At 40.3% G+C, this 23470-nt stretch overlaps 1 protein-coding gene across 1 annotated transcript; it reads left to right on the top strand.

Annotated features, from left to right (window-relative positions):
- The first annotated feature begins 7568 nt into the window (after positions 1-7568).
- LOC121264047 (oil body-associated protein 2A-like) lies at positions 7569-9125 on the top strand. The gene is given in 5 exon segments (XM_041167088.1): positions 7569-7786; positions 7789-7953; positions 8057-8139; positions 8253-8367; positions 8637-9125. Coding segments are annotated over 5 exon segments (738 nt in total). The 5' UTR covers positions 7569-7668; the 3' UTR covers positions 8894-9125.
- Positions 9126-23470: the final 14345 nt, after the last annotated feature.

Genomic DNA, 23470 nt, shown 5'->3' with positions numbered 1-23470 from the left:
GCAAAAGAAAATGATCTTGTATCTATGATATGTGTGCTGTTTGTATCTTGTATCATCACGTGTGTTGTAATGCAAAGAAAAATAATATATAATATATTTCACTTTCCTTTTAAGCATAAATCATTTTTAATAGATATTATTAAATGCCATGTTAATAATAATAATAATGGGAGGATGATATATATAATTTAAAGGACGATGAATAGGGTCACTCTTTTAAGAAAGAAAATATGCATTTTAACTTTGTATTATGAAACTAGTTCTTAAAACTAATTATAGATTACAACATTAAATATCAAAAAGATAATAATAACGTGCACTACCATTCATTAATATTTTAACATCATGAGTGGTTCCATGTCACCTATGTTTATCTATTTTTCATCTATCTTAACTATCAAAATTGAAATATTGTACCCCAAGTAGATAAACATAGGTGACATGGAACCAATCATTAGCAGCCTCCATAAATATAAAATTTATGGATAAACGTGAGTAGCACTCATGATGTTAAAAAATAAAATTTTGAGAGTACTGTTATAAATTTTATATTAGAGTGCTAATTATTTTCACCCATGCTAATTTATGGACAGATCATGAGTAGCAGCCTCCATAAATATAAAATTAGAGTGGTCAAAACTTAGATCTGCATTATTAATAATATATATTATGAATAATTATATACTACAATAAAATCATATATATAAAACTTTAGGTACAATATATGTAACGCCCCGCCCCCGTGGGTCCCAGGGAGTTAACTCTTGTAACCTAACATCATCTTCCATAACAGATTTATACACTCTAATATTCCATCAAAATACACAATCTCCAAATTTCTACGACTTACAATATCAAAAATAACATAAAATCATAAATCAACTAAAAATACTTCCAAATAAATACTTGTACTCTTGGATACTTACTCCTCTACAAAGTTCACAACTTCTCTAGCACAGCCTACTCTTACTCGCCAGCAAGATCATCATAATCATCTGAAAAATATTGTGAAAATAAGGGATGAGATATCAACAACTTAGTAAGCAGAGAACACATACTAGTATGTAGACATGAGCATTTTCAAAATTTAGAATGCAGAATATTTACTTTCAGAATGCATAATCAGAAACAATTGCTTTTAGATTGCAAGATCAAAGCATGTTACTAAAAATTTCAAAGCGAAGTTTTAAGAAAAACTCTCTTATTCAAAATCCATTGGCATATCAAAATCTGAGACCTCATCTTCATCATATCGAGACATCACATAGGGACATATACTATGTTTAACCTTTGTGGTAGGATTATAAACCACCATTATACTCGTGGCTGGACCGTATACCATGTTTCACCCTCGTGGTAGGGTTATAAACCAACATTATACCGGTGACTAGGTTATATATCATGTTTAACTCCCGTGGTAGGATAATAAACTACTATTATACCCGTGGTTGGGACTTATCCACTATTATAACCTGTGGTTGAGCCGTATCTATTATTATTATCTGCGGTTGGGCTGTATTCACTATTATAACCTATGGTTGGGTTGTATCTATTATTATAACCCGTGGTTGGGCCGTAAAGGAAACCAAGCAGAACATCATAATCAGACCTAATTAGAATACAGAATCAGACTTTCATGTTGGTCTCAACATATCAAAATAGAGTACTGAACAAATTTAGATCTTTTCACATTTTCAAAAACAGTTTTAGAACATTTTCATATCACATGTACAAATTTTTCTAAATTTCATATTCGCTCATTTTGCATAATTCAGAAACAAAATGTATAAAATTAGCTCATGTATACACCAGTCATGACAGAAAAATATTTTATTCTTATACAATATTTCATGAATCATGCAGAACAAATAACTGTGGTTGTTTCAAATTTTTTTCATAATAAAACATGCATATTTTTCTAAAAATAACCTCAGCCCATTTTATTTATTTTTATGCAAAGTATAGCATAAGAATCCCGCTTACTTGGACTTCTTAACTTTTTTCAAAAATTTCTTCAACATTGCCGAACAAAAATTACTTGTCACCTATAATTTTGTAAGTTCCATAAATCTCTAATCGAACACATAGTTAAAATATTTAAGCCTAAGCTTCTAAAACACCTATTTTAATTCTTCGTCACCCTACAACTAGGTAGCTAATAGCTAGGATGGACAGTAGCAATAAGACTTCTAATCGCAAGTTAACTTGAAGCAAGAACTCTTAGGCAAGGAGGGGCGTAGCCTCTTTCGAGATTCGAAGAATAGCGTATAAAAAGAGTAGTCATAGGCAATTTGCTAATATGTAGCTGTTTATATCGGCTTTCTTTCCTCTAGCATGAAGTGGGGTTGAGGACAAGAGAAGAGTAGGGGCAATCAAAGTCAATGCCACAGGGAAGAGAAAGGTGGCACGAACCGAGGGAAGAGAAAGGTGGCACGAACCGATTCAACAACAGAGGAAAAAACTTCAATAATTAATGAGAAAGCCGAGAGACTTCCAAGGAGTGTGTAACCCACCACCATATTAATAAAGACTATAAAAAAGGGAGATTGTTGTGATCACTTTTCTTGTGTGAATCTTGATTTCATACTTGAAATTTGCTTTAACAAATAAACAAACACCTAAGATTCATGTAATCTTAAATATCACCACTTTCTAAATTTCTTCGATATCAATTAACACTTCCAACTTATACATTAATATAATAAATAAAAAGATATATCAATTATGAAAATCACTTAACCTATTTCTTTATTTTAATATAGTCCAATATAAAATTAAATTCATGAAAAAAATAAATCTAACTTAAAAGTTAAGCCCAAAACACCTCAAAACATTAATAAGCTTTTGAATAAATCAATCTTTACCCAAGAATAAGTCCAACACAAGTTAAGCCCGTGCGCTTAATGGCAGACTTGTAAAAACTAAGCTTGATATAGGTTATTCTCCAAAAACTCAAGGCAATTACCAGTTGTTTCTAGAAAGACAGAAAACTAAATTGAGAAGAAACTGAAAGAGGACAAACCTATCGTTAGGATGAAAAGCTAAACTAGAGTGTCAGGACTCCATGTTTTGAGGTCCACGACCAAGCCACCAACCATGCCATGACAAACCTTGATGGGCCATGGTTGATGCCTTGACACTGTCACTGACATGCATTGATAGCCCCTCGACATTGTCTCTGACATGCCTTGACAGTATCACAACAACCCCACAGGCATGCCATGACCCAAGTCATGACATGCCCAGGATAGCCTCACAGGCATGCTATGGCCCCTGCCATGACATGCTCGGGACGCCCTAATAGGACGGTAACCCAGGGCACACGCCCAGCATGCACGTAGCCAAGTGCCTAGGCACCTTGCCTGGGCCATGCCAGCGTGCCCATGCAACAACCCCAACGTGCAGCCCCAGTGCCCAGGCCCTTGCCTGGGCCATGCCAGCTAGGCTAGCATCCAGGCCATGCTAGCCACACGCCAACAGCCATGCCAACCATGTCAGCCATGCCCATGAGCCAGCCTAGGCCACTGAGGGCCAATATATGACACGGGCCATCATGGGGCCCGCCCAAGACCTATTTTACAAAGGGACCTTTTAGGGTTTTCCCACCTCTGTTATTGCTTTAAATAGGACCTTAGACATTTTATTTTACATCTTTTGAATTTTTGATCATTTGATATTTTCCTCTATAGAACGGTTTGGTGTGTTCTTGTGAACACTTTTGGTGCTTTTGCACTTGGACTATTTTGGGTGCAATTTGTGAATACGTATTGTCCATTTATATATCTTTGATTCATCACCTTGCAATTCGTGAATAGGTGTTGAATTACTTATCTTTCTTTTTATCGATTTTATGTTTTATCACCTTACAATTCGTGAATATGTGTTGATTCATTTTATCAATCTCTTGTTTATTTTTTATTTTTTATTAAAAAATCTAAAAATACATTGTTGTTCTTATATTTTCTAGTTTGTTCATATATTTTCTCACATTTTCCCGCATACCAATCATATCATAAGCCTCCATCTTTCCAAGGCCATATTCCCATAATTTCCACTTTCCAAAATAAGCCTTCCTCCATCCACATTAACCCTAGCCAAAACTTCCATTGCCTCCATCATTACATACTCATTTCTTGCCTTAGTTAGAAACCCTAGCCTTCCATAAGAATTTTCTAAACTTTAAGAATCCTAGCCCTAGCATCCCTTCATCCAAATAAACCCTAGCCAAAACCCTAGAGTCCCACAAAGTAATTCCTACATTGTAGGAATCCTCATCCCATCTTCTAAATCCAATCCCTAAAATCACTCTATCATTCAAATCATTCAATCCCTTAAATTACAAACTTCCTAGAATTACTCAAGTCAACCATTTCCAAATCATTCTTCCATTTCTAAAACCGAAACCCAATCAATCCCTAAACTAATTCCTACAATTTAGGAAATAACCCACTCATCTCCATCTTTCCAAATCCTACCAAAGATCCTCATCCTCTTGCATATTCAAATCCTATATTTCAACTCCAATTCCTTAATTTTAGGAACATCCCTAAAATCACTCAATCCTACCAAAGATCTTCCTCATCTTACCCTAGCCAATCCCTAAAGTCAAGGAGCAACTCTAGACTCATTCAAACACATTCCAAACTCTAGCAACCCATCCTAAGACTCCAACACTAGTCCATCACTTCCCAATTTCTTAATCCTCCTTAGCCACCACCCAAAACCTTAGCTACACTTCACCATACCAACTCCAAGCATCATCCAAGTGGCCCCAATATCAAGGGCAACCTTCAAGCCATTCCACATTACATCAAACACATCAAATCATCACTTAGTTCTCCCAAACTCAACATCATCATCAATTCCATCACTTAACACCATACATTCATCAACCTAGGAACCCATCATTGCCATCATACATGCAAGGCCAAGCAAGTTAGCATGAACCATCCGGTCATTGCAAGGCAAGTGAGCTCACGGACCCCCTAATGTTTAGGGACTAGATTGGGGTCCCTAACAATAGGCAGATGTGGCGGTCGAGGTTGGAGTAGGGTGGCTGGGCACGGTCGACGGTGGCTGTCCCGACAACAGCACACTGAGAGAGAGAGAGAGAGAAAGAGATGAGCGAGAGAGAGAGAGAGATGATAAATGGAGAGAGAGCTAGGATTGAGAGAGGATGGACACTCGCCGAGGGAGTGGAGCTGCAACAGAGGGTCGTGGAGGAGCAAGGTCTAAGTGGCGGATGAAGGTGGCGAGCTCGGTGACTAAGTAACTGTGAGAGAGAGAGAGAGAGATAGAGAGAGAGAGAGAGAACGTGATGAGAGTTAGAGAGAGAGCATTGTAACCTGAGAGAAAAGAGAAAAACAAAAAGAAACAGCGTGAGTTTACCGAGGGCCTGAGGCGGTGTGCAGTGGACTGGGGTGACGAGAAGTCTTTGCCGGTAGTTTTTGTGGGGTCACAACGTGGTGGAGTTCTCGGTGGAGGGTGGTTGCAGTGGCTCAAGGTGGGCAGAACTTCCTCTGTTTTGGGTTCTAAAAATAAGGGCTTTCGGTGTGAGAAGTCACATGGTGGAATAGACGACGGGCAGGTGGCTTGCAACGGCTATGGTCTTCGGTTGTGACGATGGGGGGAGAGAGAGAGAGAGAGAGAGAGAGAGAGAGAGAGAGAGAGAGAGAGAGAGAGAGAGAGAGAGAGAGAGAGAGAGAGAGAGAGAGAGAGCTGGTGAGGGGTTGGCTAGGTTGGTCACTAGCCGTGTGAGGGTGGGCATGTAGTGCATGCATGCAGACGTCCAAGCATAGGCTACGGCTTCGCGTGGTAAGGTAGTGTTGCACGTCAGCTTTCCATGGTGGTCTAGTGGGTGTGGTGGCGTCTGTTCTCACGTGATGATGGAGGTCGATAAGGGTCTTGGTGATGGTGGTTGATGGTTATGGTGGAGGTGTTCCGTGTTTTGAGGCGGGTAAAACAAATGCAGTGGTTTGGAGATTGGCTTCCAAGTGTGGAGTTGTAGTGGCTATGGTTTCACGTGGATGGTGCACTTTCCTCAACGGTCCAATAACAAATGATGATGCAACGTGCGAGAAAACATACAAAAATGGGTCATGAGTGCTTGACATGATGACAACTTAGTGGAACCGGGTATTACAATATACTTTATATATAATAGTCTATTTCTAATGATTTTCAATCCAAAAACATGAAAATGATATAGAAACTTTTATTAATTATTCATAAGAGCATTTTCAATGGATGCTATAAATTAAATACACTAGTTATATATAAAATATGAAAAATATTCATCAAAATAGAGACACGATAGATGTTGTAAATCTTTATTTTCTAAGTGGCCACAATAATATTCCTCTACATCAATAAAATACTATTCACACATGTAAAACATTTTTAATTTTTTCTCTTTCCTCTGAATTATTTTTCTCCCTTTATCCTAATTTCGTTTCAGCCTATGTGGCATCGGTCATGGTCTTATTTGTTTATCTATTTTTGTTTTCCGACCGGAGAAACAACGAAAGAGTACAAAGAGTACTATTGAAAAATGGATCAAACTGGCTTTATTGGGATGCTAAGGAATCGAAAATTGGAACTGGGTTTCTCAATTTTTTTTTTCTGTTTTTTATAAGTAATTTAAAATAGGATATAATTTATTTTTATTTTTATTTTGAATCAATGTCATTTTTAGTTTGGCTTATAAATTTGTATTAATCTAAAATAGAATATAATTATATGACATTATATATGGATATATATTACAAATATCAAAAAATATGAAGATACCAATATTAGTACTTAGAGCAAATATTTAAAATGAATAAAAAAAATATTAAAACGAATATTTAAATTATACGGAGAAAAAATAGACAAGCTAATGTATAGTGTATTGTAAAAGTCAGTATGTAAAATAGAAAAATTAAATTTTAGTTATGTATTTTGAAGGATATGATAAAGAAGCCATTATGAATGCTCTTTAAGGGTTTGTTTGGAAAGTGAGATGATCACTTTATCTCAAAACTTCTCATAATTTCATTCCCAAACATCATTCAAACACAAAAATTTTCAATTTAAAATCTTTAATGCTTTTTCATCTAATCATTACAACTTTCTTAAACTTTTAAATAAAATATAAAAAATACTACTTTCTCAAAACTCTCCTAATCAAAATAAAAATATTAATATTAAAAAATTATATTGTAACAATATTTTAACTTTATAATATTTTATTAAATTTTTTCTCTCATTTTTTAAAATTGAATTAAAATCTTAACTCAAATTATTTTACTATTATTTACCCATGATTTTATTACTATTAACCAAATTTTCATCCCCTCTTCCTTTATAAGCGAGCCTAGTGTTCACAAACATCTCTGCACTCGGATATATATTCTCTCGGAAGAAATAGCAGCATGCAAAGCCACGTGTCCTCCATTTGGCACCATACTTACCCAGCCTCAGCCACCTCATTTTGCATGCATGGCTACGTGTGATTCTCAAGCCTCACCACGTTCTCCATGCATACGTATCTACATCTATAAAACAGTACTGATTCCTAGCTAGACCTCTTCTCGATCAGGCGAAATTAATTAAGTAAACGGAATAAAAAGAGAAACATAGAGGCCGTAGATATCAGAAGAGAGCTGATCGCCGTCTTCTCCGTATATGGCTTCGAGCGACAAGACACCAACTTCTGCTTTGCCGATGGGCCGCGACCCAAGGCCGCCTGGGCAGCCGATGACGGTGGAGCAGCACATGATAGACAAGGGAGCTCAAATACTACAGTCCTGAAGCCGGTGAAGCAGATGAACCAGCACGCCTGCACCTTCGCCTTGTATAGCCACGACATGACCCGCCAGATCGAGACCCACCACTACATCACCCGCCTCAACGAGGACTTCCTCCAGTGTGCCGTTTACGATACCGATCACGCCCATGGTCGTCTCATAGGTACCCAAGAAAACTTTTTGATTATTCCCGGCCTTTGTTTTTGCTTTGATCTATGATAGCGAACACATTAATGTCGCTTCAACTTCGTCTGCTATATATGCAGGTATTGAATATATGATATCGGAGAGGATATTTGAAGCTCTGCCTCCTGATGAGCAAAAGCTGTGGCACTCCCATGCTTATGAGGTTGGACTTGTATTGTACCCCAGCTTAATTGATTTCCTTCCCTTCTTTTTATCCTATAAATGAAACTACTCGATATATGTGATGATCACGACTTAATTTGGATCACCATCCAGATCAAGTCAGGCCTCTGGGTCAATCCACGAGTTCCTGGAATACTTGAAAAGCCAGAACTCGAAAAACTGGTGAAAACATACGGCAAGTTCTGGTGCACATGGCAGGTTGATAGAGGTAAGAAATTAGAAGTACTCTTTAAAACTGGGCATCATTCCCTTGAGGTGATAGCATAAACAAGTATGGATGCGCTACAAGCAAAATGAGTATTTGTAATTTTTTTTTTCGACGAAAGTGATTATTTATGAAGAAAATATATAGTCTCATTTTAATTAGAAATATTTATTTTACTGAAAATAACAGATTGCAAATATGCAGTTTTTTTGAAGTGATGGGTTCGACTGATTTCGAGGTCTTTGGGATGTGTTTTATATATTGTGAATTAGGTGACAAGCTCCCACTGGGTGCGCCGGCCTTGATGACGTCTCCACAACCGGTGAACCTAGGCCAGGTCTCGCCAGACCTGATCCGTATGAGGGATAATAAGTACAACATATCGACCGAGGCTCTGAGGAAATCTAGAGTGGAGCTCCCGGAGCCGGAGCTAATAAATTCGCAGGCAGACTACTGGAAACATCATGGGAAAGGTTTTGCCATCGACATAAAGGTCACTGATGTGAAATTAAGGGCACCGTTTCCCTGAACGTACGTCCTACGTTATGTATATGAAGATAGATAATGGAAGGAATGTATGTATTTCTCTTTAGGTGCATGGAGTAATTATATGGTTGTGTTTAGTATATATATATATATATATATAAGCCATGAGAGCATGTCTCAGGCGTACTGCATGGGGTATATGGACTACCGGAGCTAGTAGCATTTGGATTGTAAGAGCGTGGCTTCAAATATATATGCACAGATGTTAAGTTGAATAACGTGTTGGCAGATTATGCAGTATGTATATTATGAGAACTATTGGGATAAACCAGTTATCAAGACTAAATTTGAAGTATCGCAGCGAGAAAATAATGAATCAAACACGGAACACTAAGATTTAAGTAGTTTAGCTCAATGTGAGCTTACATCTACTGGCAGAGTAGGTATTAATGAATTCATTATCAACCAAGATGGAGTAAAGGAGACTAATAACAAAAAATTCTTCACAAAAGAATTTCTCTCACTTCTCTTAACAAAAAATTCTTCACAAAAGAATTTCTCTCACTTCTCTCTCTCGACTACTGCTGCCTCTCAAAAACAAAAAAAATTAGTTGAAATAAAACGCCGTTTTCTATTTATGCTGAAATGGTGGACCCTAGATTTTGAATATTCGCTCGAGCGAGTGTTGAGCAGTATTCGAGCGAACGTTAAGGTTTGGCATCTCGCTTGAGCGGGTGTCGAGAGAACTCTCGGGTTGTATTCCGCTCGAGCGAACTCTGAGTGGGTGTCAAGCGAACTCTTTGTATGAATCTTCGCTCAAGCATACTGTCGAGCGACATGTCAAGCTAAGGTTGCTCGAGCCAGGGTTGAGCCAAGATCAAGCAACAGTCTAGCCAAGCCTAAAAAAATGCATTTTTAGTAGGAAATCAAGCCCAACTCAACAATCTCCACCTTGGCTTGAATTTTGTCAAGCCTAAATAAAATCCAATAACCAGAGAACCGGCCCCCTCCACCAAATCCCCTAAGGAAATCACAGACCCCCGAACACCGATCAAGTTCAAACAGAGTTTGAACTTGTACACTGCAACTGGATTCTCAGCAATAGCAATCTTCTGAATTTCTACAATACTTTCTGTAACAATCTCTATGAGAAAATGATACCTAACATCAATGTGCTTCATTTTTTAATGATACATTTGATTTTTGGTCAAATATATTGCACTCTGACTATCACAGAATACTGAAATTCCATTCTACTATATTCCCAAATCACTGTTCCGGCCTTTCAACCAAATGGTCTCCTTAACAGCTTCAGTTGTTGCCATGTATTTTGCCTTTGTAGTTGATAAAGCAATGTGTTGCTTTCCAACTATAGCAGGCCCACACAAAGTGAAAACATACCTTGTCAATGATCTTCTTTTATCTAAGTCCCAGCATAATCACAATCAACATAACCATCAACTCTGGAATTGAAATCATCTCTATCAAATACTAAGCCAATATCCAAAGTCCATTTCAAATACCTGAGTATCCATTTCACAATCTGCTAATGAGTCTTACCTGGATTAGCCATGTACCTGCTGAAAACGCTCACTGCCTGTGAAATATCTGGACGAGTACAAACCATTACATACATAATACTGCTAACTGTATTGGAATAAGGAACACTAGCCATAAATTGTTCCTCCTCGTCTGTCTGACGAGATAGTGAAGCTAAAAGTTTAAAGTGTGTACCAAGCGGTGTACTTACGGGTTTGGAATTAGACATTCCAAATATTTCAAGAACTTTCTCAATGTACTTTCCCTGAGACAAGTACAACTTTTCAGCTTTCATATTCCTGTAGATCTTCATCCAAAATTCTTCTTTGCAGCACCTAAATCTTTCATTTCAAACTCATTTTTGAGTTGAGTTTTCAACAAATCAATATCATATAAACATTTAGCAGCAATAAGCATATCATCAACATAAAGTAGCAAGTGAATGAAAGAACCATCAGATAATTGCCTGTCATAAACACAACTATCATAGTTACTCAAATAATCACGATCAATCATAAATGAATCAAAACGTTTATACCATTGCCCTTCATTGCATATGCTAGTTGGGTGAAAGGATTTAGGTTGTGGTGTACTGATCTTAAATCACCAAGGTTTGTAATTAGCATGGATGTTGTATTTGATGAAAAATCTATGCTTAATCCGATAAATGAGTTTACTATATCTATAGGTGAAGAGCAGGGTATTTGCAAGAAGTTGGAGTTTTAGGTTGAAGCACCATAGGGGATGCCAGGTGGCACCTAAGATCATTCTATTGCAAATTATCATGATTCTAATTCTGATATTGGCTCACAAGGTGAGCAAGACTACAGTATAGCGACTGGTAGAAAGATGAGGCAGATCAGACCACCTCAAAGATCATGTTATTGTAGATATGGTGATGTATGCTCTTACTACGGTAGAGAACATTGTTGGTCACGAGCCTTCCAGTTATTCAAAAGAAGTCAACAGCAAGGAATCTGCACAGTAGTGTGCAACGATGACTGAAGAGATTGAGTCTCTTCACAAAAACCAAATAGGAGATTTGGTTAAGTTGCCGAAGAAGATGAAGACTGTTGATTGCAAATTGGTTTCAAAAGAAAAGAGGGAATCTAGGGTGATACAGATGCAAGATACAAGGCGCACTTGGTTGCTAAGGGCTAAGTCAGAGAGAAGGCATCGACTTCAATGAAGTTCTCTCTCCAGTTGCGAAACACAGTTCAATCAGAGTGTTACTTGCTATAGTAGTATTGTATGACTTGAAGCTACAACAATTTGATGTTAAAACAACGTTCCTATATGGTGAGTTTGATGAAACCATTTACATGCATCAACCAGAGGGGTTCATTATTGAAGTAAGGAAGATCATGTGTGCAGATTGAAGAAATCATTGTGTGGTTTGAAGTATTTGTTGATTTTGGCTTGATTTCCTACTAAAAAAGCATTTTTTGAGACTTGGCTTGATTGTTGCTTGATCCTGGCTTGACCTTGACTCAAGCAACCTTAGCTCGACACTTCGCTCAACAGTCTACTAGAGTGAAGTTTCATATAGTGAACTCTTGCTATATGAAATTTCAAGTTGATATTGAATTTCATTTTCATGAATGATATTTCAAGTTGATTTCAAACCCAATTTTATCCACACTTACTAAAAGTGATCGAGATTGCATGAAACATGATATATCTTGATTTATAGAAAGTTAGAAATTAAGTAGTGAGCAAATTGTATTTCATTTGAAAATTCTCCCCTTAAAAACCAGAGTATGCATATTTATACAGCTGTATGATTATAACAAGAGAGGGAAAGAGAAGGCTTGTAGAAGTTTCTTCAAGCGGGGCAATGTTCATCTCTATTACAGATTTAATATGTACGTGTAATTTTCTCAAGTACAGATACATAAGAATCCACACACACTTATGTGCAACGGATCTTAAGTCTTCCCCTTTAACCTCTCTAGCAAAAGAAAGTCCTCTCTCTCTCATAGGCGATAGTGGTGAAGTTAGTTAGTCTTTCGTTATTTCTCAAGGAATAAGGGGAGGTGTTGCCAGCTACTACGACGGTTGGAGTGACGGACGATGGAGGAAATAAAGGAGGTGTGGGATCAGTTGAGAATAAATGAAGAGGAAGTAAACCCAATTGAAGTGGGATCTGAGCGACATGGATGAAAGGAGAAGGAAAGGGGAGAGGAACTTGGTAGGGAAGATCTGCTCTGAAAATTCGCTATAAGGAAGGAAGTCTTAAGGGTGACGATGGAGAAGATCTGGCATGTTAGTAAGAAAATGGAGTTCACTGATATTGGAGTAAACTGCTTTGTAGTGAGATTTTTTGGGTCTTTATATTTGACAGCCAACACCAATTTTTTAGAGATTTGTAATCTCCAAAATGAGTTGACTATGCTAAACGAGAGTACTAATAGTTGTTTGAGGAGTATGGCCATAAACATGAGAACAAAATATGATAAGTATTGGGGGTCATAGGTAGGATGAACTTGTTCATGTTGGTTGAAGTTGTGCTTGATCCACGAAGCAAGTTAGGGTTTCTTACTTTCCACCTGAAAAAAATCCATGATGAGTTTTATGCTAAGGAGTTGGTGTCGAGTGTGAGACAGATATTAACAGATTTTGTATGCAGAGTATAACGCTACATTCAGTTTCACAACGAGTACTCGGGCACATGAGCCCCCTCTAACATCTAGAACCATGAATGGTAGTGATGACAAACGTGAGATAAAATGGTTCTATGAGTGGTATAAAACATCTTCCGTCATGGGATCTACTATTGCCAAAATAGAAGTAAATCGATATTTATTAGATGGTTGTGAGGAACTCAGTCCATTGTTTAACTTGGTGTAAAATTAATAAGCCTAACTATCCTATATTTACGAGGATTGCACGAGACTTGTTGGCCATGCGTATTTCCACGGTTGCATTCGATTCAACATTTAGTACGGGAGGTCGTGTGCTTGATTCTTTCAGAGTTCGTTGACTCCGAGAACTATTGAGACACTTATTTGTTCTTAAAATTGGTTAAGACATCCGTCAACAATTGATATCCGGGAGGCTATAGATAATGTGGAGAGATTCGTAGTAAAATCAGGTAAAATTTTCTTTATTTTTATTATAATTTAATTTTAGTATTTTTCATAATCCAAATTCACTACTATTTGATATATTATTCTTATTATTTATTAATGTTTATGTATAGAGTTAGGTGTACAATCAAATGTGACAAATGTTGAAGATTGAAGATTGAAGGTTGAAGCAGCAAACATGAAGATCACTCCCAATTTGTTGTCATTTATCTATGTTATGATTTCTTTTTTTATATTATTGCTATGCTTAAGACAATTTATTTTTATTTATTTATGTCATGTTTTTTACTTGCATTGTTGCTATACTTAAGGCAATTTGTCTTTATTTGTAATATGTAATACTAAACAATAAACATCTACTGATTTTTTTTTAATTATGTAGTAAGTAATAAGTAATATAGTTAGTATTAGTATTATAGTTATAGTATTCGATATTAAAATAAAAATGAAACTTAAATATAGAAATAGTGATCTAGAAATAGTTTAAAGTAAATTAAGAGTATAAAGCAATCCCAAAAAGGTCCAAAGTGATCTAGAAATAGTGTATAAAAACTAGGTCCAAATAATGGCCCAAACCGACAATAGACCAATGAACCGGCCGAGAACCAGTCCAGCTGGTATCCCTTCCCACATTCTATTGATTACGTTGGTTTCCCCTGCACAAAAATTCAAGTCGGTCAGTTCAGTTTTTGGAAAAAATCGAACTGATTATTTCAGTTTTCACCTCTAGGTTTGACTGAGCAGAAGGGAATTGGTGAGATATTGCTTGAGGCTCTCGAATGCCCGGTCACATTCTTTGTTCGAATTATGTGCCTTCCGCAGTACCTAATTGTCACTTACCCGAAACCCTAGCCCCACCATCTCTTATCATCCCTAACCCTAACCTTATCACTTGGCACCACCCTCAAAAGACAAACCCTAACCGTCCATAGTGAATTGCAAACCCTAAACACTTAACCTACCCAATTCCACCACCATCTCCATCATTCCATTTCCCAAACATCTACCCTTTGTTGAAGGCCAAACAAGTGGCAAGATCACTCGGTCACCATCTTCATCAAGGCAAGCTCGTGGACTTAATGCTTAGGGACAAGACCGGAGTCCCTAACATTAATTGGTGCTTTCATTGAGACTTGCTTGGTGTTTTTGAGAAGTTCTCACTTCTCCACGAGGTAAACATGCGTTAACTCAAACTTTATGAATTGGTTGGTGGAGTCCCTCGTTGGATCCCATTGATAATATTTGTGATTGTGAAATACGAAGTTTGGGTTGAGGTAGAGGACAGAGTAGTGTTCTTGAAGGGATCGACCACCCTTGAAGGTGGGGATCCGAGGTTGGACCTTGTGCAAGAGGGGTCGACCACCCTTGAAAGTGGGGGACCCAAGGTTCGACCTTGAGCCGTGATCAAGCTCCACCAACCTTGTTACTGTCCAAGCCGTGTACAAGCACAGTTGCAAGCTTAGTTTGCAAGACTCAGTTGCAAGTTGTAGAGCCATGAACCGTGAAGTGCAAGAGGCTATGGATCAAGGCTGTTCCAATTGGGAATGCATTGAGGTCGTGGATGAGAATGTCGTGAGAATCACCAACATCCTTAGTGAGGTTAACTCCACACTGGCCGAACTAAGCATGGCGTTGAATGCTACCACCCGTGAGATCGAGGAGAATAGAAGGGCGATGGACGCCATGAGGCATGATAACAATGCAAGCCTTGAAAGGCTTGAGAGGAGATTGGCAAAGACCCAAGGGGTACCACCAATTCTGAATGGGCAAAGGCAAGAGGTTTTTATTGATGGAGCCGAAACGAGTGTTACGCGTTCCATACATGAGTAACCAAGACCCGAGTATAGAAGAGGTGGGTGGATTGAGAATGAACAAGTAGCCGTGGAAAGGTGGGTACGTGATGATGTCCACCATTCTAGAAGCCCTAGTGTTTTGAGAGAACCTCAAGATGTGAGGTTTGAAGTTCCAAGATATGAAGATCGCCATGAGGCCGAGTATAACTTTGGCCATGGAGGACTGAATGGATATGATGACCATGCCTATAGAAGACACTTCAAACATGGGAGAGAAAGAGGCCATAGAAACCGAAGACATGAGGAAGACCATTATGATGATAGAGTTGGAAAACGGGCACATGACGGAGACCAAGGAGGCCAAAGGTGGATTTTCTTAAGTTCAACCGGGGGGAAGGGGGATCCATATGAGTGGTTGGACAAGGTGGACCATTACTTTCGAGTGTATGAGGTTCCAAGAGAAGAGAGTTTCTACGGCTTGTTTTTACCTTGAGGGAAGAACAAGTAAATGGTGGCGTTGGTTTTGTGACCAATATGATAAAGAGATGAAATGTCTAGGGTGGACTGCTTTGGAAAAGGAATTCTTGATGCAATTTGGACCCTCACCAATTGTCAATCATCATGGGCAATTGGCCAAGTTGAAACAGGAAGGAAAAGTACACCATTTTGTTGATTAATTTCGGCAACTCCAAACCTTGGTGAGGGTTTGGTCTGAAGTGTTTGTGGATGGGTTGAAACCTTGGCTTGCCAATGAGATAAAGTTGAAACAACCCACAAGATTGCAAGAGGTTATGAGGATGGCCAAGATATTGGAGGAGAGCACTCACATTGAGAAGTATCATTCTAAGGACATGGGGAGCAAATTTTCCAAACCTTTGCAAACCAAAGTCCATTGGAAAGGCAAGGAGGTAGAAGGGAGTGCATCAAAACCAAAGCCATATGAAGTGAAAAAGTTATCTAGAGAAGAGGTGCAAGAGAGAATCAAGAAAGGGCTTTGCTTCAAATGTAGTGACAAGTGGAGCAAAGAGCACAAGTGTAGGGCCGGTCAAGCATATGTGTTGCTAGAAGATGAAACAAGTGAAGCTAAAGAAGATGGTCATGTTGAGACAACGAGTGAAGAGTTAGAACAAGAAGAGACCAAATCTAAGGAGCCATTAGAGGAAGCCGAACTATCCTTGAATGCCATCTCGGGTGTACCTAGACCCACATCCATGAGAGTATTGGCATGGGTGGGAAAGTTTGAGGTGACTCTTTTTGTGGATAGTGGATCCACGCATAATTTTATTAATGCCAATATTGTGACCAAGATTGGGTTAAAACCATGTGCCATTGAACCGTTTGAAGTGAAGGTCGCCAATGGGAACAAGCTTAGATGTGAAGCACTTGTCAAAGAAGTGAAGATGAATGTGCAATGTGTGAGGATTGTGGCCGACCTCCATGTGTTGGCACTAGTGGGTCTTGATGTGGTGATCGGCAATGCTTGGCTCAAGGGCCTTGGCAGAGTCATTCATGACTACCACAATATGGCTATGGAGTTTAAACTTGGCTCAAAGAAAAGAATGTGGAAAGCCTTGACATAAAAATAAGTGAAAGCTTGTGAGGTCATCATGTTTGAAAAGTTGTGCAAATGAGGGGCCTATTGTTTTGCCATTGTGGTGGCCAATGAAGACTACTTGTGTAATGTGGAAAAGAGTAAAAAGGAAGGTAACAAAGATGAAATGGAGGGGCTGCTTGTGGAGGTAAAAGAGGTCTTAGAACACCATCGAGGAGTTCTAGAGGTGCCTTCTACTTTGCTACCATCTAGACTCTTTGATCACCGGATTGTGCTTGCTGATGAGAAGAAGCCGGTGAATGTTCCACCTTATCGTTATGCCCATTTTCAAAAAGGGGAGATAGAGAGGCAAGTGGATGACATGTTGAAGAATGTTCCACCTTATCGTTATGATTAGGCCAAGTACTAGTCTATTTTCTTCTCCCGTGTTACTAGTGAGGAAGAAAAATGGGACATGGAGATTTTGTACTAATTATAGGGCTCTAAATGAGGCCACGGTGAAGGATAGGTTCCCTATCCCTACCGTAGATAAGATGCTTGATGAGTTTCATGGTTCAAGAATTTTTTCCAAGTTAGATTTGAGGGCAGGTTACTATCAAATAAGAATGAAGAGTGAATACATACACAAGACAGCTTTTAGAACACATTCTGGGCACTTTAAGTATCTTGTGATGCTGTTTGGATTGTGTAATGCTCCATCCACTTTCCAAGCCGCCATGAACACAATTTTCAAGCCATTTTTTAGGAAGTTTGTCTTGGTGTTTTTTGATGACATCTTAGTCTATTCCAAGACTATTGAAGAGCACAAGAGCCACTTGAGAATTGTGATGAAGATTTTGGAAGAGCACCACTTCTTCATTAAGGCTTCCAAATGTGCCTTTATGGAGAAGGAACTTAAGTACCTTGGTCACTTCATCTCTGGTGAGGGGGTGAAAGTGGATCAAAGAAAGATTGAGGCCATGGTTGATTGGCCATTACCTAGTGACATTTCGGCATTGAGGGGCTTCTTGGGGTTGACCAGCTACTATAGGCGGTTTGTGAAGAATTATGGGCTTATTGCTAAGCCACTTACATCCTTGTTGAAGAAGGACAATTTTGCATGGACCCATGAGGCAAGAGAGGCATTTGATGTGTTGAAGAGGGCTATGACTACCACTCCCGTGCTCGCATTGCCAAACTTTGAGAAGCCTTTTAAGGTATACACCGATGCTAGTGGTGAGGGAATATGGGTTGTTTTGGTTCAAGAAAAAAGACCAATAGCCTTTATTTCCAAAGCACTTGGACCAATGAAAAAGGCTTGGAGTACTTATGCTAGAGAGATGCTTGCAGTTGTGCATGCCATGAAGGTGTGGAGACCTTATTTGTTGGGAAGAAAGTTTACCATTGTCATGGATCAACAAGCATTGAGGCATTTGCTTCAACAAAAAATAGTGACACCCGAGCAGCAAAAGTTCTTAATGAAGTTGCTTGGATTTGAATATGACATCATCTACCAACCGGGCAAAGAGAACAAGGTGGCGGATGCTTTGAGTATAAAAGAGGGAAGTTCAATTTTGTGGTTAGTGCATGAGGAAGATGAATCTTCTATGTTGGCCTTGAGTGGGGCCGAATGGAGGATTTGGGACAAAATCCGTGAAGCTACAAAGATTGATGCTAGAGCCATTGAGATAGTGGAACTTCTAGAGGCCGATGGTGATGGAGTTGTTGGTTTCAAGGTGAGTGATGGTTTGATCTACTACAAGGATCATGTGTATGTGCCGAATGTACCTAATTTGAGAAAGGAGATCTTTGACCATTTTCACAATAGCAAGGAAAGTGGTCATTCGGGTTGGCTAAGGACCTACATAAGAGTTAAGCATTTCTTCTATTGGGAAGGAATCAAGAAGGCCGTGAAGACCTTGGTTGCCGAGTGTGACACATGCCAAAAGATCAAGTATGATACAAGACCTCCATCCGGGCTCTTGCAACCTTTACCTATTCCAAACTTGATTTGGGAAGATTTGTCTATGGATTTTGTGGAGGGCTTACCCATTAGTGGGGGTTATGAGGTTATTTTTGTGGTGGTGGACCACCTAAGTAAGTATGCTCACTGCATACCTCTAACACATGCATACACGGCCAAGAGTGTGGCCAAAGCTTTCGTTGATAATGTGATAAAGTTTCATGGATTTCCAAAAAGTATTGTGTCCGATTGTGATAGAGTATTTATGAGTACTTTTTGGAAGGAATTATTTGAATTACAAGGAGGCAAATTGAAGGTTAGCTCATCCTATCATCCTCAAACCGATGTGCAAACAGAAGTTGTGAATTGAACTCTTGAACAATATTTGAGATGCTTTTGCCATGAGGAGCAAATAAGATGGGGAGACTTCTTGACATGGGTTGAGTATTGGTACAACACCTCTTTTCATGCTTCCACAAAGAAGTTCATTTGAAGTTGTGTATGGAAGATCACCACCCATTTTGGTGAACTATGAGAAAGGCACGGCTAGAAATGATGAGGTTGAGAAGGAATTGCTTACAAGGGATGAGATTTTGGCAAGGGTGAAAAGAGAGCTCAAGAGAGCTTAAGAAAGAATGAAGAAGCACCATGATAAAGGAAGACGGGTTGAGAATTTTGATGTGGGGGATTATGTCTACTTAAAGCTTCAACCTTTTGGACAAACAACCTTAAGAAAAAAGCTTAGCTTGAAGCTCTCTAAAAGGTATTATGAACCTTTTAAGGTGTTGGGAAAAGTAGGAGAGGTAGCTTATAGGTTGGAACTTCCTCCAATCTCCAAACTACATCCGATTTTTCATGTAACGGTGTTGAAGAAAAGAGTTGGCGATCCAAAGCTTATTGTGGAGGAATTATCAAAATTTGATGAAGAGGGCCGAATGCTTCCACAACCAAGAGAAGTCCTTGATTATAGAGTGGTGCCAAGGGGAAGAAAAAGAAGAAAAATATGGCAAGTGTTGATTAAATGGGAAGGATTACCAAGAGATGAGGCCACGTGGGAAGATTATGATGACATAAGGAGGAGGTTTCCTCAATTTATCCTTGAGGGCAATGAGGTGTTTGAAGGAGGGGGAATGTTAAAACCCCTAGAAAAGTGGCCTTGGGACAAGCCTCGACACTGGCCTTGGAAGGCAAGGGCGCACCATGGCCAGCCTATACGCATGCCTTGGCCCGCGTATTGACATGCACGGGGCGCCCAGCATGCAGGCCAGCGAGGTTAGCAGCTACGCACCGCACAGCGCGTGGCCTAGCATGCCCAAGCCCATGAGCATGCCCAGGCACACAGCCTTGCACTGCGCACTCCCTTGCGCGTGAGCCCACGCCAAGCCCTATACGCATCCTTACGCACACCCCTGCGTGCGACCCTGCGTGCACACCTGCGCACAGCCACGTGCAAGCCTTTGCACACGTGGCCCCCTACACACACCCCTGCATGTGCCCCACGCCGCACGCCAGCAAGGTTATTGGCATGGCATCTAGCGCACAGCTCTAGCCTGTGCCTTGTAGACTAAGCCAGTGGCATGACCATCAGGCATGCCATCCAGCGCATGGCTCCAGCCCATGCCTTGCAACCAAACGCCCAGGCCACCAGCTTGGGCCATGCAGCATGCACACATGACTCACCATCAGTAGGCCTTGCATGGTACCAGACCATGACCATCAGGAGGCCCGTGCATGGCACCATGCCATGCCCATCAGCAAGCCATGTTGTGCCATCTAGCCATGGACCAACCTGAAGGCCACCATACACCATTCTAGCCCACCATGGGCTCATGCATGCCACGACCAAGCTTGATCCATGCCACTATCTTATTTCTTTTTTATTTATTTTATTATTATTTATTTTCAAGGGACTTATTGGGGGTTTCCAATTTGTAACTCTTATAAATATGATCCTTAGTATTTTCTTTTACATCTTTTGACAAATTCCTTTGGACGGCTTTGTTCTTGAGATCAACAATTTCGGTGCTTAGCACTTGGATTCTTTGGGGTGCAATCCGTGAATCCCCAAGGAGAGAATCACACTTTGCAATTCGTAAATCAATGTGATTCGATTTATCAATCTTATGAGTATTATTCATTCATTATCTTGTCTTCCATTTTCACTTCATTGTTCTTATTAATTTGTGAGAGTTGATAATGGAGTGTTCTTGGATTGTTCTTGAGATTGCTTCGTGTTCATCTTTTGTTCATTGCCGTGACCATCATATAGCCTCATTTGATCCATCTCATCACTTATGTGTCGCCCCCTTGGAGTGTTTGCCCTAGTCCACTTTCCATAATACACTTGCCGCCACTTCCATAAAACCCTAACCCTAATCCTCACTTCCATATTCAGCCATTCCCTAATTGCCCTTCCTCCAACCCAAGTTTCATAGTCGAAACCCTCAAGTCTCCATAAGGAAACTCTTTCCTTTTTGGAGTCTTGACTCCTTCCAAATCAAATCCCTCAATTTAAGGAATTGATAATCCCTTTCAATCCCTTCAATCTCTCATCCCTAAAATCACTCAAGTCAACCATTAACTTTCTTTCCTAGCCAAATTCTAATTTCCCAAGGATTCCTACCACTTAGGAATCTTTAGAAAAATCCTTTCACTCACCAATTTCGGCAACCCTAGTTGCCTTGCAATCCAAAACCCTAGCCTCCATCCATCTTGGTGCCAACCCTAATTCCCCTTAGTAACTTCGGCAACCCTAATTGCCACCTACCTAAAACCGTAGCCTCACCATCTCTCATCAACCCTAACCCTATCACTTGGCGCCACCCGCAAGGGACAAACCCTAGCCGTCCATAGTGAATTGCAAACCCTAAACACTTAGCCTACGCCATTCCACCACCATCTCCATCATTCCACCTCCCAAACACCTACCTTTTGTTGAAGGCCAAGCAAGTGGCAAGCTCGTAGACTTAATGTTTAGGGACAAGACCGAGGTCCCTAACAGCACCCCTGCACGCGTGCCCATGCAATATGCCCTGCGCGCACCCTTGCGCATGCCCCTGTGTGCACTCCTGTGTATGCCCCTATGAGCACGCCTGCTCACAGCCACTCGCAAGCCCTTTTGCGCGCACCCCTGCATGTGCCCCACGCCACATGCCAGCGAGGTTAGTGGCATGCTTGCGCACAGCTCTAGCCTGTGTCTTGCAGGGTAGGCCAGTGGCGTGCCCATTAGGCATGCCATCTAGCACATGGCTCCAGCCCATGCCTTGCAGCCAAACGCCCAGGCCACTAGCCTGAGCCATGCAGCACGCACACTTGGCTCACCATCAGCAGGCCTTGCATGGCACCAGGCCATGCCCATCAGTAGGCTCTTGCATGGCACCATGCCATACCCATCAACAAACCAGGCTGTGCCATTTAGCCATGGACCAACCCGAAGGCCACCATGCAGCATTATAGCCCACCATGGGCTCATGCATGCTACGACCAAGCTTGGTCCATGCCACTATCTTATTTTTTTTCTATTTATTTTATTATTATTTATTTCCAAAGGACCTATTAGGGGTTTTCAATTTGTAACTCTTATAAATAGGACCTTTAGTATTTTCTTTTACATCTTTTGACAAATTCCTTTTGGACGGCTTTGTACTTGAGATCAACAATTTCGGTGCTTAGCACTTCTGCTCTTTGGGGTGCAATTCATAAATCCCCAAGGAGAAAATCACACTTTGTTCTTCCACTCACCAATTTCGACAACCCTAGTTGTATTAGAATCCAAAACCCCCAGCCTCCATCCATCTTGGCGCCAACCCTAATTCCCCTTAGTAACTTCGGCAACCCTAATTGCCACCTACCTGAAACCCTAGCCTCACTATCTCTCATCAACCCTAACCTTATCACTTGGCGCCACCCTCAAGAGACAAACCCTAACCGTCCATAGTGAATTGCAAACCCTAAACACAGCCTACCCAATTCCACCACCATCTCCATCATTCCACTTCCCAAACACCTACCCTTTGTTGAAGGACAAGCAAGTGGCAAAAGATCACTCAGTCACCATCTTCACCATGGAGTGCTTGTGGACTTAATGTTTAGGGACAAGAATGGGGTCCCTAACAAGGTGGCCCCTGCATTCCTCAAGCCAAAAAAGAATGGCCGTGTAACAATACAAACCCCTATCCATGATGAATGACACATTTTCCTTGTCGTTGGTGTCCATGTGGATCTGATTGTACCTCGAGTAGGCATTCATGAAACTAAGCATGCAATATCCCGCAGTGGAATCCACTATCAAGTCTATCCGGGGAATAGGGAATTTGTCCTTAGCGTAAGCCTTATTCAAGTTTGTGAAGTCGACACACATCCTCCAGTTGTCATTAGCCTTCCTCATGAACACAACATTAGAAAGTCAGTCTAGATAGTGTGCCTCACGTATGAATCCTGCCGCTAGGAGGCGATTGGCTTCTTCCGTGATGGTGGTGCATTTATCGGCACCGAAACTTTGCCATTTGTGCCTGACTTTCCTGGCCTTAGGGTTCACACACAAGTGGTGTTGAATGATGTTGGGGTTGATCTCTGGCATGTCTTTGTGGTTCCAAGCAAACACTTCCCGATGTTCTGTCAAGAGTAGTATCATAGCTTGCCACATGTTGGGCATCATTCCGCTACCAAATCTGATCATGGCCTCGAGGCAGTTTGGGTCTAGTAG

The sequence above is a fragment of the Juglans microcarpa x Juglans regia genome, chromosome 5D, assembly GCF_004785595.1.
Source record: "Juglans microcarpa x Juglans regia isolate MS1-56 chromosome 5D, Jm3101_v1.0, whole genome shotgun sequence".
NCBI classification, from domain to species: Eukaryota; Viridiplantae; Streptophyta; class Magnoliopsida; order Fagales; family Juglandaceae; genus Juglans; species Juglans microcarpa x Juglans regia.
The sequence above is the reverse complement of the archived record's forward strand: the minus strand, read 5'-3'. Positions and strand labels throughout refer to the sequence as shown.